General features: G+C 38.4%; 1 protein-coding gene across 4 annotated transcripts; it reads left to right on the forward strand.

Moving 5' to 3' along the window:
• The first annotated feature begins 1,445 nt into the window (after positions 1–1,445).
• map2k4a (mitogen-activated protein kinase kinase 4a) lies at positions 1,446–16,681 on the forward strand. Of its 4 annotated transcripts, XM_074655827.1 has the most exons (13): positions 1,584–1,889; positions 3,439–3,474; positions 4,435–4,467; positions 7,986–8,088; positions 8,180–8,354; positions 8,434–8,553; positions 8,642–8,761; positions 8,844–8,895; positions 8,987–9,114; positions 13,839–13,916; positions 14,745–14,893; positions 15,121–15,166; positions 15,893–16,681. In XM_074655827.1, the coding sequence occupies exons 1-13, from the start codon at positions 1,724–1,726 to the stop codon at positions 16,004–16,006; spliced, it is 1,320 nt and encodes a 439-aa protein (XP_074511928.1). In that variant the 5' UTR covers positions 1,584–1,723; the 3' UTR covers positions 16,007–16,681. The 4 variants fall into 4 exon arrangements, with proteins under 4 accessions (XP_074511929.1, XP_074511930.1, XP_074511928.1 ...); XM_074655828.1 differs by lacking the exon at positions 4,435–4,467 and having other exon boundaries at positions 1,446–1,889; XM_074655829.1 differs by lacking the exon at positions 4,435–4,467 and having other exon boundaries at positions 1,447–1,889; positions 7,998–8,088.
• The last annotated feature ends 1,825 nt before the right edge of the window (positions 16,682–18,506 follow it).

The following is an 18,506-nucleotide window of genomic DNA, read 5'->3' on the forward strand; positions in this document are numbered from 1 at the left end:
TGATTTCAAAATACTGCTGCTGGTTTACAAAGCACTAAATGGTTTAGGGCCAAAATACATTTCTGATCTTCTGCTGTGTTATGAACCATCCAGACCTCTCAGGTCATCTGGATCAGGTCTGCTTAGTGTCCCCAGAGTCAGAACTAAACATGCAGAAGCAGCATTCAGTTTTTATGCACCAAATATCTGGAACAAGCTCCCAGAAACCTGCAGGACCGCTCCAACTCTCACTTCTTTTAAAACAAAGCTTAAAACGTTCCTGTTTGCGGGTGCCTTTTATTCTGACACTGCACTATAACTTTTACTCTTTTGAGTTTTATGCAATTTTAGCTTCTATCCTAGCTTTTATTTTTAGCTTGTTTTTATTTTCTAATCTTTAATGTTTTAATGTTTTAATGTTTTTATAACTGTTTTAATTATTTCTTAATGTTCTTTTGCATTTTGTCGCAATGTTCTTGAATGTTTCTGTAAAGCACTTTGAATTGCCCTGTTGTTGAAATGTGCTCTACAAATAAAGCTGCCTTGCCTTAATGTTCTTTTGCACTTTGTCGCAATGCTCTTGAATGTTTATGTAAAGCACTTTAAATTGCCCTGTTGTTGAAATGTGCTCTACAAATAAAGCTGCCTTGCCTTGCCTTGCCTTACATTTCAGAGGGAAATATTGTACTATTTACTTCCTTACATTAGTTACTTTGCAGATTCAGATAGTTAATACAAAATATAATCAAAAAATAATATATATGATTATACACAGCAGTATATAAGGTCATTTAAATTAATTATTTGACTACCTTTTTACTAACATGTTTTGCATTATGGAACTGTGATGCTGGAAACTTGAATTTCCCTCGGGATCAATAAAGTTACTATCTATCTATGGAGGATGGAGAGTCAAGAAAGGTGGCAAGTTGAGAGGCGTGTGTTTCATGCTGTTTTTCGTTTAGGAATCAGACAGTGAAGTAGATGACAGCTTAGATGACCTGGAGAAGCACATGAGAGAGAAAGCCCTACACTCCATGAGGAAGGCCCAATTGTCTCCATCACAGATGTCCTGAAAAACAACGGGGCTTTCTCACTTGTGAATTTTCCACTCACTCTTGATGTTTGTCATCAACCTGGTTCAGCTTTAGAATGTATAAATTGTTAAATCTTGAGTCTTTTCTACTATCTACTATTGTTTTTATTTTCTCATCTTTAATGTTTTTATAACTGTTTTGATTATGTCTTAATGTTCTTTTGCACGCTGTCGCAATGCTCTTGAATGTTTATGTAATGCACTTTAAATTGCTGAAATGTGCTCTACAAATAAAGCTGCCTTGACTTGCCCTTTTATTTTGAAACAAATCCAACGTCACATCCTGCTTCGTCCTGGCTACCTGCTGTTAGCTTGTGGTTAGCTGTGGAGCCGCTGTGGGTGTTGACATGTCAGTGTCACTTGGTCAGCTGATTGCGGGTCTTAAAGCTTCTCGGCTAGTCCTGCTAGCACAGCTTAGTTAGCCTAGCCTAGCTGGCTGTTTGTGTTTTTGTTAACCCTTACTACATTTAACGCTCTTAACGTTTAAAACCTGAGTAATTTAACGTATTTTAAACTAATCTACCGTCGTGTTTTCCGCCCTGAAGTCCCCGTCAGTGAGTCAGTAGTTGCCGTGGCAGCAGGGAGTGAAGGGTGAAGCTGCTCTCTCCGTGTTTCTATCTATCTGCATTGCAGCTCCGGTTGCTGCTGATGGAATTCAAACACACAACAATGGCGACTCACAGCCCTAACAACTCAACAACATCGAGCAGCCACAACAGCAGCAGCAGCAGCAGCAGCAACAACGCAGGATCTGCACCACACCTCCACCACCAGACCCAGACTCAGCACATCACTACGATGAGCAGCATGCAGGGTGAGTGAAGAGAAAGAGATGTGCTTCTCATTCTGCTGCAGTGAAGGTTAATGTTAGCAGGGCTAGCCGTGGGAGGCTCAGGCTACTCCCAGCACTGGAAAACAGATTATACCAGCATTTTACCTTAGAGAAAAAGCACTGATTGGTATTAATAGGAACATGCATTATTTTCTTTTTCCATATGAAATGCATCTTTGTTACCATTTTGACATTTAACAGTAAAGTTGTACAATTCGGCATATATGTAATCAGTGTGTCATCATTGACTGAAAAACATATTATACCAGCATTTTACCTAAGAGAAAAAGCACTGATTGTCATTAATAGGATTTATTTTCTTATTCCATATGAAATGCATTTAACATCCTTGTTACCATTTTTGACATTTTGCAAAAAATCTCGCCAGACTCCATTCAAAAAATGTACAATTATAAATTCACGACTACATCTACATATGTTATAGAAGCAAATTGTAATTTTGTCCTATTTTAAATCATACAAACAGTAAAGTTGTACAATTCGGCATATATATAATCAGTGTGTCATCATGCATTTGAATTGCATCTCCCTTGACATTCATGACGTATGTTATTCCTAAATATAGGCTTCAAATGCATTATTTTCTTATTCCATATGAAATGCATTTAACATCCTTTTTAAACCATTTTTGACATTTTTGCAGTCACATTATATATTCTGCTCGAAAATCTCTACCAAACTCCGTTTACAAAATGGACAATTATAAATTCGCGACTATATCTACATATGTTATAAAAGCCAATTGTGATTTTTTTCTTTTCTAAATCTTACAAACAGTAAAGTTGTACAATTCGGCATATATGTAATCAGTGTGTCATCATGCATTTGAATTGCAGCTCCCTTGACATTCATTATCATAGTATTGTTCCTATGCAGAGGGTAGTTTAGTTTATTTATTTACTACACTGAGGGCGTTTTATATTTTAATAATTCATTTATTTATTGTGTTGAGTTGAATGTGCTACTCATTTTGTACTGTAATTACCTTGTGCCCTTTTCTACATTTTATCTTTTCTGAAAGCTGACTCGGTGTTAACTGCTCAGAATTCCAATGGACTTATTTTAGGTGCAAATGGCAACTCTTAAATCTTGAATGACGTATGTTATCCCTAAATTAGGCTTCATGTGTCTTCCACACAAATACAGTGCATTGCACTTCTTTGGAAATGACAACCTATGTTAGTGTTAAATATGCCGAATTTATCGAAATAGCCTCATCATTTAAGAAATTATGCAATGTCATGTTAAGTTGGATGTATGTAGATGGCAATATGGAAAACCAAATTGAATTGATTGTAAAGTTGAATGTGCTTCCATCCATTCTTTTACAACATTATCATGCACTGAGTACATGTATATGCTTCAGTGAAACCTGAAGCTGCTCTGCTTTTAAAGGGCTTGTCTACAGAAATATCTAAACCAGTCTCTTCATTCCCTATACACAACTGAACCAAATGCTCTTTACAATGCTGTATTTCTCTATAAAACAATGTCTCATTTTAACTTTCAGAGTCCAACACCTGCTGGAGATGTCAGAGTGAAACAGGTAGCTACACACTCCATTGACTTCATAGAGCAGAATAAGCAGTTTGAGTAGTAATCCAATTAAAGTGCTCAGTCTTAATACAAGATGATGCAAGCAAAATACATGAAAACAATAACCACAGATCTGATCAAGTTTGTAGCTACTAGTTCAGTCCTGAATGTTGATGTTAAATATAATTTATATAGTAGCACTTTGGTTGATTTGTTTCTTGATTTAACTTTCACCTGATGGTTTAATTAATCAATACAATTAGACTTATAACTGAGCTGCATGTTGATTTATTTGATATCCCCTCTTTATAAAGAAGGAGACGCTACTTTAATTAATCCTAACAGTATAGGCTTTGATGTATTTGATTCTATAATCACAGTTTATCAGGTATCTGGTACTTAGCCCTGTTGTGTAATCCTGTGCTTTTATTCACATTTCCCTGACCACATTTCGCCTTTTACCTTACTGCTGCTAACTAATGATTCCTAACTCCTGACATGATGCTGAATGATGGTGAGCTGTCCCAAGAAAATGTTTAATAAACTGTAATGTGTTTTTTCATGATGGTAATTCATAACTCACTTTTAGATCCTTTTTATTTTTTGTTTCATCTGCAGTTCATTTTTGCCCTCATTTGCTGTTACTCTGACTGACACACAACATACCTCACCAAGTGCTCGTAGTTGTTTCATAAATGCATGCTAATGCATTCCAGATGATGCATTTGACCTGTGATAGATATGCTTGACATGTTAGCAAAGCAAGGCCAATTTCTGTGATTATTTGTCGACCCTGAAACTGCAGGATTCCTGTTTGTTGGGTGAAACGGACGCCTTTTTTTTTTTATTGCAGCAGGAGGTGATTTTTGGAAGAGGGCGGTAACATTAGGTCTAACTAACAAAGCAGCTAACAAGCTGGCAAAGTGAAGGTGAAATATGAAGAAAATAAAAGCTGTCTTCTCACCTCTAGGGTTTCAGATAAACCTGTCTGGAGCTCCCCCAAGTAAGCCAAACCTCTTTTGCTTCAGCACCAACAGTTCTCATCCCTTTGTTTCCGCCTGACAGTCTGGTATGGGGGAGTCTGTCCTGCTGTTCTCAACTAATCCAAGTCAAGACTTCTGATGGGTTCAAGTAGGCTTGTGCCGGTAGCTAATAGATCAGTGCTTTCAATGATAACGGGATAAAGCTGCAGCTTGTCGCACACCTGCATTTATGGATTTTTTAATTAGTTTTACAAAGAGGTTTAATACATCAATATGTTTTTCACATCAACTACCTACTGCAGAATTAAAGGGTAACTTCAGCATTTTTCAACCTGGACCCTATTTCTACATGTCTAACTGACTAATGGGGACAGCAATTTCTGAAATTGATCCAGTATAGAGGGCGAGTGCTGCAACCAGCAGCTGCTAAGCTGCCAAGGGCGTTTTAATTATTTTAAAACTCCGGAGTTGCGATTTAGTCTGAACTGGACAGACCTTTTGAAAACGATGACGCAGACACTCACATTCGCTTCTTGATTGGGTCTTATCTGCCATGACGTGTCCTTACCTGATTCGTCACGACCCTATTACATAAACCTTTAACCACCAGCGGTTAGTTTCAACATGGATAAGGAAGCGTTGCTGACCTTGTTGTCTATGCTAGCAGCTGTTGTGCAGTTCAATTCTGCATTTTAAAATGCTACTATTGCCTCCATGCACAAGAGGCAAACTAATATTTGCACGCTTTGCATCAATTCCCGTGTCCAGCGCTGCTTCCTGTTTACACCGGCATGCGCACGCCCAGTTTATGTGAATAGTCATGGTGGTAGTATATGAACGGAGATTAATTCTGAAACGGCCCTAACAAGCTCTGGACCGAGATCGTCGAAAACGTAGCAGTGTGGATTTATGCCAGCTTGCCCCAATCGCACCATGTTGCAGCCTGTGAAGCTACCGTCTACAGCGCTCTCCCTCAATACTCGACCAATTTCAGTATATCTCTTTAGGGTCCTTTCCCTAATGTTGTCAGAATAACAATCCGAGCCTGCCAGTGGTAGGAACAAACACCTTTAATGACATTGACGCTGCTCACTTGCCCTCGCAGCTCGTTTAGCCGCTGCCGGTTACAGCGTTATCCCTCAATACTGGACCGATTTCAGAAATTGTTGTCCCTATTAGTCAGTTAGACACATGGTTGAAACAGTTTGAAAAATACTGCAGTTATCCTTTAATATGCTGCCTAAAAAGTGCAGTTTAGTGTCCTGCTGATTAAGCAACTTCTTGTCAAAAACAATAGCAGGTAAGTTGTATTTGTTCTCATCGGCACAAGCCTAAAATTCAGAGCTTCCATTGATATTTAAAGATCCTCTGAACTGAATTCACCCGTCTGTCCTTCCTCAGTGTGATAGAAGAGTCCTCCCAACTAAAGAAACACCCTGTTCTCATTAATTAATTAATAAAATCCCCCAATTAATTCCTATAATGGAAGCTCTACCTCACTGGTTTTCAGAGTGCAACTAACAAGCAAAAGTAGTGCCTGTGGTGTTGTCACATTACCTTCAACCGGTTTGTCTTTTTTTTTTTTTTTTTTTTTTATTGGCATGGGTGCACCTCAGCATAGCACTTGCTTGTCGAGACAAGGTACACACACTCCACAGTTTCAAGTGATGTTTTCGCATTCGTGCTGATTGGAATTCAGGCTTGTGGTATTTTGGGTGGAGCGAGCGTGGAGCGCTGTCCTACGATTCAAGGTGAAATCAAAGCAGTTGGCCTTGAGGAGCATGTCACATATTAGTGTTTTCTCTTTATGTTATGTCCTTGTGTGGGTTGGTGTGTGTGCTCTGTGAATGTGGGTGTTTGGGATTTTGGCAGCATGCTACGTAACGTTTCTGTTTCTGCATCAAATATTCAGATATATGACTGTAAGAAACTGGTTTTATTTTAGTTGTACTGAAATCTTTAGAGCGGCACACTGATGATGAGCTGAATTAGGATGCTGCTGAACAGGTGACACCAGTATAAGACAGGTTTGGGCGATTTGACAACTTATACACTGAGATGAACTGTCATAATCATCATATTGCAAATCAGAGAGCAGGTTATATAGTAAGTATTAAAAAAGTAAAGAACAGCAGATTTTAATTCTAGAAATGGTGAGTAATATAAAGTATAGTAGCAATACATGTTAGAGGTGTTATTCTACATTTTTCTTATAAATCCCATAAAAAGACCAAAACTACTGATGTGTTTGTCTCTCTGTGACCCACCGGTTCCTACTGAAGACATAAATCTAAATGTATTATTATTCATTTGTGGAATAGTTTGGACAATGAAAATGTGAAATACACTAAATTGATTTAGAAAATATTTAAAAATAAGATGATTATCAAATGTGAAACAGGTATGAACACTAATGTGTATATGAACTTTTGTTTGGGACTTTTGGGGTATATTTAATATATGTATATTTTGTTTCTTTCATTTTCAGTGTATAAATGTCATGAGAAGTGTACAAAATAATGAATATAAAAAGGTTAAGTGTAATAAGCCTACACCTTTTCAGTCAACATAAAGTTGCTTTGGTTTGTCACTATTAAAAAGTAATTACTTATTGTTTTTAATATCTTTTATATGTGTATTTGGGTTATAAAAGTTGAAAACCGACTGAAATAAAATAAAAAACACCCCACAAATTTATAATTTGATAACAAAACTACAGTGAACAGCTGTTTTAGGAAATTACTGAGACTATTTTTAGGAATCAAACAGGAGGAAATAGTGCATTTGTTGGTGACTATTTTCAGCAGCGGATTAATCCACATGTGGTGCTCTAGTGAGTATTAGTGGCAGCAGGACGGTGTATGTTGGATTGAGCCATAATAAACTACAGTGTGTGTTCATGGTGATGAAGGAACGTGTCACCCAGTGACACAGTGAGGTGTCACTGGACTCAAAAGATATTCACAACTCAAAGATATTCAGTTTACTGTCGTAGAGGAGTAAAGAAACCAGAAAATATTCACATTTAAGAAGCTGGAATCAGAGAATTTTGACTTTTTTTCTCTTAAAAGAAAGAAAATACTCTAATTAATCATCAAAATGGTTTGCGATTAATTTAATATTTGACAACTAATCGATTAGTCGTTGCAGCTTTACCTTCAGGGTTGGTTTTGGTCTTTTTATGGGATTTGTTAACAATAGTAAAACATAAAGAAATCACCAGATTTATCCCAGGCTCATAGGTGAGTATATTCTTGGAACTATGACAACCAATTTGGAATTAATGTAGTAAAATATCCATATATGGTGATGCAGAAGTTGCCACTTGTTTTATGGAAAGCATGACTCAAAGGATTTGAGTAAATTTGTATGACTTTATTTCTCGTCTCCTCACTCCCTCTGTTATCTCATTTTATGGTTTGTGTTTAACATTCTGACCTTTCACGTGGGCCGAGTTTGCTTTTGGTCTCAATCCTCAACATGTGCTGCTTCCTTTAAGATCTTATCACGTTACCGTTTCTTCTTTTCTCCCGTTCAGGTAAACGCAAAGCTCTGAAGCTGAACTTTGCCAACCCTCCGATCAAACCCACGACTAGATTCACACTGAACACGGCCGGGCCGCCCTTTCAAAACCCGCACATGTGAGTAAAAAACCTTCGTCTGTTGTCAGATAAATCCAGGGTTACTACATTTAGTCTGTGTCACTTTACACTCACTTGTGGTTTGTGGCAGAGAGAGGCTGCGAACACACAGTATCGAGTCATCAGGGAAGTTGAAGATCTCCCCGGAGCAGCACTGGGATTTCACCGCCGAGGATCTCAAGGATCTGGGCGAGATCGGCCGAGGGGCCTACGGCTCCGTCAACAAGATGGTGCACAAGCCGAGTAACCAGATCATGGCGGTCAAGGTGATTTACCTTTTTGTGATATGTAGACATCCAGGTGCAGATTTCATGTGTTTGATTGTACTGTGTATTCGTTTCGCAGAGAATTCGGTCAACGGTTGATGAGAAGGAGCAGAAGCAGCTGCTGATGGACCTGGACGTGGTCATGAGGAGTAGTGACTGTCCTTACATCGTGCAGTTTTATGGTGCTCTGTTCAGAGAGGTGACATTCACTCACATTCAGTATTCTCAGGAATAAATGGATATATTTTAATTTCTCTTAACTCATGATTGACTTCTTTGTGTTTCAGGGCGACTGTTGGATTTGTATGGAACTTATGGCTACCTCGTTAGACAAATTTTACAAATTTGTATACTGCTCATTAGACGACGTGATTCCAGAGGAAATATTAGGGAAAATAACATTAGCTGTAAGTTCTTGCGTCCCACTTTACAAAAATAACAAAGCCTAATTTTCGACTCCTGCTGCTAAACCATCTCTGTGTTTTGCAGACTGTGAAGGCACTTAACCACTTAAAAGAAAACTTGAAAATAATACACAGAGGTAAGACGATGCTTAATCTTATCATCCTAATTATGTACAACCTTCTGGGGGCGTCTGTGTAACCACCCGTTTCCCTTCACCCTCCCATCAGACATTAAGCCGTCAAACATCCTCCTGGACAGGAACGGCAACATAAAGCTGTGTGACTTTGGCATCAGCGGTCAGCTGGTGGACTCCATCGCCAAAACCAGAGATGCCGGCTGCAGACCGTACATGGCAGTAAGTAACACCGAGCTGTTGGTGTAGTGGACGTCATGAGAGATAAGAGCTGAGATGCTGAAATCAATCAAAAAGTGTGTGGTAGATTGTAAGACTTTGTGTTTACACCAACAGGACTAAAACGAAAACAAAAAAACTCAATTGTGGAACTGATCTTAAAGATCTCGTAGTGCAAAGGGACAGTGAGACTCTCTTAAATGTTCCTTCTGCAACAAATAGGATAGGGATATGAATCAGGGCGTCTGACTCGTCTGCTGACACCAGACAGCAGTTATATTTTGATAGATAGATCCTGATGAGTCATCCTTGACTAAGACCTGTTAGAAAAGGGACATCAAGTCCACTCGGCTCATTAAATATGCGTATAAAACAGGAAAATAACACAAGTTAAATCAAAATGAGAATCTAAGACGTAAAATAGTGCAAGTTAAAATATAGGGCTAAAATATAAACCTCAATAATAAATTAAATATATAGTACGTAATGAGTAATGTAAGTTTATAACTCAGGTTTTCTGTTTAAAAGAAATTGGAAATGTCCAAGCCTGAAGTGACATAACCCTGATGACATCACTCTGACATCATCAGGGTTATTTTCTTTGACATTTTAGGAATGTTCCCCCTTTAATAAAAAGACAAGTATCAATAAATTAGTTGATTAAATGTCATCACAATTTCCTGTTTTGACTAACATCCAAAGATATTCAATTACAATTATTTAAAATGATGGAAAGCAGCAAATCTTTACATTTTAGAAGCTGAATGCTAATTAAATGATCGTTTTGTTCTCACTAATCTCTACTGCTTGTTAATGAGACCATGTTTTTGGTGAGCATCCTCTGTGTGTGTTTGTTGTGTGTAAATACACGAGTGCATAATTGAAGAGCAGCAAATGTCTGGCGGTTCAGTGAGGTGATCTCAGCGTGGCGTCATCACTCCAGGTTATTTTCTGTCGTGGGGTTACATCCCCCCTTCCTCCTCTCAGCCCCCTCCCGGTCTCTCCACAGCAGTTTCCATTCTAAATTTGGTTAGGCACTATCACGACCCAGCGACACCACCTCACACACACACAAACACACACACACACACACTGGCCAGTGAAAGGCCGAGGCCAGGAGCTTCATTCATGACGTGGAGCTTCCCACAGCTGTGAGCTCAGACTGCAGGAATCTCAGCTCCAGTTTCTTGTTTCTCTCCAGGTGTTCGATCACGGCGCTGCTGGTTGCAGCAGGTTTAATGACGTAGAAAAACTGACCTCAGAAGAGCTGGGGGAGCCTGACTTATTGTTTGGATATGTGGCTACGAACGTAGACGACGTGCTCTTTACCTCGGGCAACATTCACGTGTTGGAAGTAGGGCTGCTCCCTCGTCATCGATTAGTCAACTAATTGGTCATTTTTGTCTTAGTCGACTAAGATTTCTTTACTCGATCAGTCGCTTTTTATGCTTTTTTCATGCTGAATGACTTATTTCTAAGAAACTTATGAGCACATCTCTGGTAAACACAAGATTTAAAGTGGTACTTTTGTGTGATTCTTTGTGGAGAAACTCAGTTTCACAAATCTATCGATTAAATCAACTAATCGATCAGACGACAAAATCGTATGAGTGTTAGTCGACTAAGGATTTCTTTGGTCGAGGACAGCCTTAGTTGGATGCATGAGGAATTTAGATTTTACAGAATCAGTAGCTTTTATTCACAACTCTTGGTGGTCATGGTTATGATGATATTTGGCTATAAGGGCTTCAACCAACGATTCATTTCACTATCGATTAATCTACCGACTATTTTCTAGATAAATCGATTAAACGTTTAGAGTCTCAAAGTCCATGATGATGTCTTTTAAAATGTCTTGTTCTGTCCAAAACCGAAAGATTTGCACTTTAATATGATATAAAACAGAGAAGAGCAGGAAATCTCCATATTTGAGAGGCTGAAAACAGCATTTTCTGACATTTTTGCATGAAATATTGCTCGAGCAATTATTCCATTATCAAAATAGTTGGGGATTATTTTTCTGTCAATCGACTAGTCAACTAATCGTTGCAGCTCTAGTCATGGTTATGATAATATTTGGCAGTTTAGGGCTGCAACTAAGAATTATTTTCATTATTTTGAGTAAAAAATTTATTATTTAGTCTATAAAATGAAGACAAATGCTCATCAGAGCATCCAGAACCCAAAGCGTCACCTTCTAGGTGATTATTTAGTTTTAACAGCATTAAAAAAAAAAAAAAAAAATTCAGTTTGTAATGATAAGAGACAGAAATCCTCACATTGGAGAAGCTGGAACTTACAAATATATTAATTGATGATTAAATGTTTCCTCTCTAATGTATTTGCTCGTGGAGACTAAACACTTGCAGTGTACTTGGCAGATGTGCGCGGGCTCTCTGCAGCACTCAGCTGCTGCTCCATAATAAAACCCATCGTTGCTGCAGCAGCACAGACTGTCCCACTCTGCTGGGTGACATCAGCATCTAAATCAGGCCTGTAAATGGGCCAGCGAGGTGCTTCCTCCTCTCTGCACAGCAGAGGCTCGGACACACTTCATCACAACGTCTTCTCTGTGGTTTGAACAGGAGGGGAAGGTTGTGAATGATAGAAGTGATCTTGTGATGCAGCATTGAGGGATCATGCTGCTCATGTATGAGCTGGAGAGCTGATGGCATCTTGTTGTGCAGGTGAAAACATGTCCAGAGGTGATGAGCTGTCTTGGTATTCTCAGGGGCGAGTTTGTCGAGCAGTGGCTTTGTTTTGACCCAGTTTGGGCACGAACACCTGTTTTCTTCTTATTAACCAGTCTGGAACTAAAAAAAAACATTTTAGGTTCCCACATGGGCTTTATAATTAAACACTTTTCACATCATAAAACTCCTCTTATGCATGATAAGTAGTAAAATCAGTTAGTGTAAGAATCAAGATTCTTATCTTCTAAGATTCTGAATAGGGCTAAGACTAACAATTATTTTCATTGTCGATTAATCTGTCCATTATTTTCTTGATTAATCGATTAGTTGTTTGGTCTATAAAATGTCAATGGTGAAAAATGTCGACTAGTGTTTCCCAAATCGTCAAATGTCTTGTTTTGTTCACAACTCAGAGATATTCAGTTTACTGTCACAGAGGAGTAAAGAAACCAGAAAATATTCACATTTAAGAAGCTGCAATCAGAGAATTTTGATTTGTTTTTTCTTAAAAAATTACTCAAACCGATTAATCGATTATCAAAATAGTTCGCGATTAATTAAATAGTTGACAACTAATCAATTAATAGTTGCAGCTTTAATTCTGAATCGATTCACAGCTTCTAAAAATTGAGAACCTAGATATTGCCACTGATGGACAGTAATCCTACGCACCAAGTCAAAGTTGTTTCAAGCATTATTGTCTTACTTGTTTAAAACTCACACAAAACACCAGATTTACAGTGTTATTGAGTACAATTTTATCCATGTAACATTTTTATTTTTTATATAATTTAAAGTTGTTATTCTTGAAGTCACTGAGAAATACAAAACACTTTTTAGTAAAAAGTGTTTATTTGTGCAGGTTTAGCATGAATAAATGCCTTTGTGTGTTTACATTATCGCAATTAGTTGATAAAACCTTTTCAAATATATAAACTCCATAATCTTATACACACACATCGCCTTTATTAGCGCGCAGCGGACTGGAGGAGATCCTGAAATCAGCACCACCATGTACTGAATATAGAATCGATTCTGAATTGAATTGTGAGATCGTGAAAGATTCACACAAGTTGTTCACATGCAGCTTTGTACTGTGTAAAGTGTTAAAGAGTATTCTAGTGATGGCAGATGAAGCCTTGAGGAGCTTTCTTTCTGTTTTAATGCTGAGAAGATTTCAACACGCACAGTGACATCTGGTGGTTAGTAAAACTTATAGCAGCCCTTCAAGACTGGAGCCGAAGCACGGCAATCTCATTAATCATTATCCTTATTTATTACATCTATAATACTCTGGTTTATAAGTCCTGCAGTAATGTTATTGTGTACGACAGTAAAATAGTTAGTAAATCAGAATCGGAAACGGTTTATTGCCAATTACGTTTGCTCATATGAAGAATTTGACTTGGTGCATAACTATAAACAGTGCAAAAGTATAAAGAGGTAATATAAAATAAAGTTAAAATTCACAATAAAATATGAAACAATATAAGAATATATAAAAATATGTTATTAAAGTGGCTGTTTTTAAAGTGTACAGTTGTGCAGGGGTGTAAAAGTCAGTCAGTGGGGGTCCTGTGTGTGCTCACTGTGGGTGTTTGACGGTCGATGTTTATGTGACATTTTAGATGAGTCATAATGTGATGTAGAGTGACTGGAGATTTATAGGCCTATTCATTCAAATATTACTTCTACTTTCTTGGTATCAAATGTTCTTGTGAGCATATTTTTCAATTGTTCTCGTCTTATCCCACTAATGTGTGTATCAGTAGAGCACAAAGTTTAACTGAAAAACTGAAACGGAAGCGCTTTCTGAAGCTCCATTTCAGTAATAATGTACTTTCCTGACTTGATTTAAAGCATCTTTTTGCCACAAAAACATTTTGGTGGTAATATATTTCCTGAAATTTCTTCTCTTTCCTGCACAAACTGTATCATCCTGGTCACCAGAAAGCACACATGGGTTTTCAAGATATGTAAAAAAGCTATCTTTACTAAAGTCAAATTTGAATCTGTTTCCTGTTTGATTCTCAGCCAGAGCGAATAGACCCCAGCGCGTCCAGGCAAGGCTACGACGTCCGCTCAGACGTCTGGAGTTTGGGGATCACACTGGTGAGTCTCACACATAATAGAAATTATACCAAGTTAATAAAAAGCATCGAAGTCCTATTATTCAGTATTTACATTTCATAGTATGTGATTTTTGTACCCATCGTGTATGCTTTAATAAATACAGTTGGACATCACACAGTTTCTCCCATGAAAGTGGGACACTACACATTCAGTGATGAATGAATAATTTATGCATTAACTGTGAGAAATAGCAGCTCTGCTCTTTTTCCCCAGAAGGTTAATGTTTTTATATTATTCTTTTATGATGTTAGTGGAGGTGGTCTTTATTTCCTCTACTGCAAAACACTGCTGAAAGGAGATGAAGGGCTCTTACTACGTCAACTGCAGTTGATTTGTTCTGATTTGCACAATATTTTCTAGCGAGTTTATTGAAAAAGGCTCAAGAAGCTGATTGACTGCCTACCCACTGCACATTTTCAGTTATTTGTCTAGTGATTGATTGTTTTCTACTGGCTCTGTCAGGTTATTATAGGATGCCAAGTCTACTTACAAACCGCCGACTCCTTTTGAAACATAAAACGTTGTCGTGTTTTCCTTTTAATTTGTCACGAAACATAATTTTGGTTGTTTATAGCACAATAAGATGAGATGAAGAAGTGAAATAATCAGTGTACTTTCTATACAGTATGCACTGTATGTCATTTACCACAGCTGTAAGGTGCTGGAAAAGCTTGAAAATGCACCTTGAAAGGTGCTTGAATTTGACTTTGGAAAAGGTGTATTTATTTCCTTCTGATGTTATTTCACACCTGATTTGTAGTTTTAAAACACCAGTTTGCCCTGATCCTGTTCTCGTCTGTGTTTCAGTATGAGCTGGCCACTGGGAGGTTCCCCTACCCAAAGTGGAACAGTGTGTTTGACCAGTTGACCCAGGTGGTGAGAGGAGACCCGCCGCAGCTCAGCAACTCGGAGGAGAGGCGCTTCTCTCCCAAATTCATCTCCTTTGTCAACGTGTGGTAAGGAAACACTGCTGGGAACGCATCAGCAATATGTTACAGTTATAAAAAATGGAAAAAGACGGTGTTAAATGTTTAGGATGCTCTAATGTCTTGAAATCAAACCTGTTAGTAGTTGGCTGTAGTAGAGGTGTTCAGATGCTGCTTGCTCTTCTGTCCCCCTGGTGGAAAAATGGTTGAACTGCATCCATCTCCTTTTAACACTTTACTTTTCATCCTTTCTCAAGCCTTACAAAGGACGAGTCCAAAAGGCCAAAGTACAAAGAGCTACTGGTGAGTTCATCATGAAGGCTACTGGCCACTCTGTTTACACTCATAAAGTACCAAATGAAGGCTTTAAATGTTTTAAACTTTGGTATTTTTCAGCCTGTGTCTAAGGGACTAATCGGGACCACAATTTCTGAAATTGGTCTAGTATTGAGAGGGAGCTCTGTAGACATCCACTAAAAGTGCTTGTTTTTGCCATGGAAGGCTCTGATTGTTATTATAAGTGTCTGACATTATGGAAAGAGTCCTTCTCAAGGAGAAGTCTCGTTCTGAAATCCGGCGAGGTGACGTGTTGCCGGAAGACAACGGTGGAGTAGTGGAACACACCCATGGTGGAAACGTGAGAGTTTGTTGTGTTGGAGTACAGAAAGCGTAGCTTAGTGTTATCTAAAAGACTTTCAGTGTCATGGCTGAATATTTAGATGATTTTCGCAATGAGGATGAGGTCTTTGAATTCGATGGCCACCCGTATTTACTTGAGCCAGAGTATACAGATATTCAGATTTCACAACGAAGCTTCTCCTTGAGCGGGACAAGGACACAATAACAAACAGACCGGATCAGGAGAAAGATAAGAAAAAGGTTTTATTTCTCTTGAGGGTCCTTTTTCATAAAGTTGTCAGACACTTATAATAACAATCTGAGCCTGTAAGCGGCAAAAACAAGCACTTTTAGTGAACGTACACGTTTGTATTGACGTATAACTCGACTTTTTTCTTTTGTCCACTCCAGAAAGATCCGTTCATTCAGATGTACGAGGAGCGCTCAGTCGATGTCGCTAGTTACGTGTGCAGGCTCATGGATCAGATGCCGGCGTCTCCCAGCTCACCGATGTATATGGACTGATAGCGGGACAAGACAGGAATACATCCATTAAATATACACCAGTCTGCAACAATAAATGCATAAAGAAAAAAAAAGACAACAAAGTAAACAAAAGAAATCCTTGTGTAAATTTGCTTGGTCCCCTTATTGCAGTGTTAAAAAAAGAGAATTGTAAAGCCTAAAAAGAAAAAAAAAAACACCATCTGCAATAAAAGTGGTGTTCATTTCAGTCATGTCTGTATAATATATCAACACTTCTGTTTCTCTCTTGTTCACAAAACACACACACACAGACGCACGACGTCATGTAAGTATAATAGCAGCTGAAGCAATCAAATCATATGGTCTTGACTCATCTTAATGAGGACACATCTCAGTGGTTAGTACAGTGATTTAAGAAAAAAAAAAAAAAAATAACTTGTATTTATAGAACCAAAATCATGTGGAGTATTTGATTTGGAGATTCTTCAACATACTGGAATCATGCTCTTTGTGAATTGTCCCACCTCTTCCATGTACGTAACTGAAAGCATTGTGTTTGGTATCTTAATGGAACTTTGCTTCTCTGGGTATAAAGCAGTTAAAACGTGTCGGTGGTCAGAATCATGTTAGACCTGCAGTCCAGTCTGAGTGGCTGCTGTCCTCACTGTGCAGTGGACTATATGCTGATATATGAATAAAGAGGGAGAAAGGAAATGTGTCTTCTCTTTTCTTTGGATGGGTTGAACATAAGTATATTGGGGTTTTTATATCTGTGTATTCTTAATCTGATGCTGCGTGTGGTCCTGATGCACATCTGGTTATTCCATCTAGAACAATAAGTAAAGAAAAAAATACATATTCAGTCTTATTAATTTGATAAACTCTGGGCTGCTGTATGACAAAGCATTTGACTAAATTTCTGATGACTCAGTGTGTTACTACACAGCCAGAGGGATAAAGAAGTGTGTACTAGGCCAAAAGTATGTGGACACTTACATTATTGTCACGTGGCTCATTGCACCTTAAATACACCTTTGTAGATTCAGATTATTAATACAAAATAAAACTAATAAATGATGATTTATTATTATAGATTAAGCTACCCAGCGTGATATGAAGTGATTCAAATTAGCTCCACCTTTATCAGCTGCAACATTAAAGTGATGAATATAATAATGCATACATTTTTATAATCCAATAATACATATTATTCTGAATAATGAGTACTTTTACTTTTGGTACTTTATGTATATTTTGATGGTAATACTTTTAAACTTTTACTTAAGTAAGAGTTTGAATTGAGGACTACTGTTTACACTGTATTATTGCTACTTTTACTTAAGTACAATACCTGAGTACTTCTTCCACCTTAACTGAGGTAATCCACACATTTAACATAGCAAACTCCCAAAGGATGGATGTCATATTAGTATATTATTGGCTTACGCAAGCCGACGTCATATTTTGTTTCACAGGAAGAAAAGATAACTGTATTTTGTTATAAAATAATAATAAAAAATATATTCATATTTTTGCATATATTGTTAAAGGGACTGTTTGTAACGAAAGTCAGCGTCGGGCTCGCGCTTGCTCGCTCTACATATACCTGAACGAGCATCGCTCAAAACAGTGAGGCGACACACGTCAGCTAAAACCACAATATCACTCTATATTTCACCTGCTTGGCAGTAATGTTAGCTGACCAGACGGAGGTCTCTCCATGAATCAATGCTGACCCTAGTGATGGCTTTCCTGCTTCAGCCTCGGGGGCTGAAGCAGGAAAGGAAACGTTATCGTCTCCGACCGAGTACCGGTGTCTCCCTCCAGCCGTGGTCGGAGACGAAAACGTTTCTTGCTGCGGAGCCCCGTCACTTCACAACACACGGAGAACCTCTGTTGGTCTGGAGGAGCTGCAGCAGTTATTTCTGCACAAACGTCCACTGTACATTCACTAGATATTCTCAGAGCTACTAACTCTTCTGCAGTGTGTAGTGTGCGCACATGAACGTGAGGTGGAGCGAGAACGAGCGCGGTGTGTGAGTGAAGGCAAGCAGGCAGAGGAGCAGAGTACAGCAGAGACTCCGGCCCTGGAGACCAAAGCTACGGTCTCCCCTGCGTACTACGACCGCGGCCCACACTGTTTTGCAAGACGGGCTTCACTAGATATAACTTTGAGGTTTTGGTGCTCCCGTGTAGTTTGTGTTGGAGTCTGAACAGCGTAGCCACTCGCATATGCGTGCGAGCGCGCATGGGAAACCGACCCGGTAGATTTATACATGTAAAAAGTTACAAACAGTCTCTTTAAATAGATGCACACTCTGACCGGGGATGTAAATCAAAAAGGTTTGAAAATAAATTTTTTCATTTAATTTCAACTTTTATTATAAAAAAAATTATGAAATTAATTATATTTTATTGATGCATAGACATAAATTCCCTGTAGAAGATAGGAAAAAGACTTGCTGATAACAGCACAATCTGTACCCAGGCTTAGTAGAGGTAGTTCTATCCCCGCCTCCCTCTCTCAAAGCGCCGCTGT

The sequence above is a fragment of the Sebastes fasciatus genome, chromosome 13 (assembly GCF_043250625.1).
Source record: "Sebastes fasciatus isolate fSebFas1 chromosome 13, fSebFas1.pri, whole genome shotgun sequence".
NCBI classification, from domain to species: domain Eukaryota; kingdom Metazoa; phylum Chordata; class Actinopteri; order Perciformes; family Sebastidae; genus Sebastes; species Sebastes fasciatus.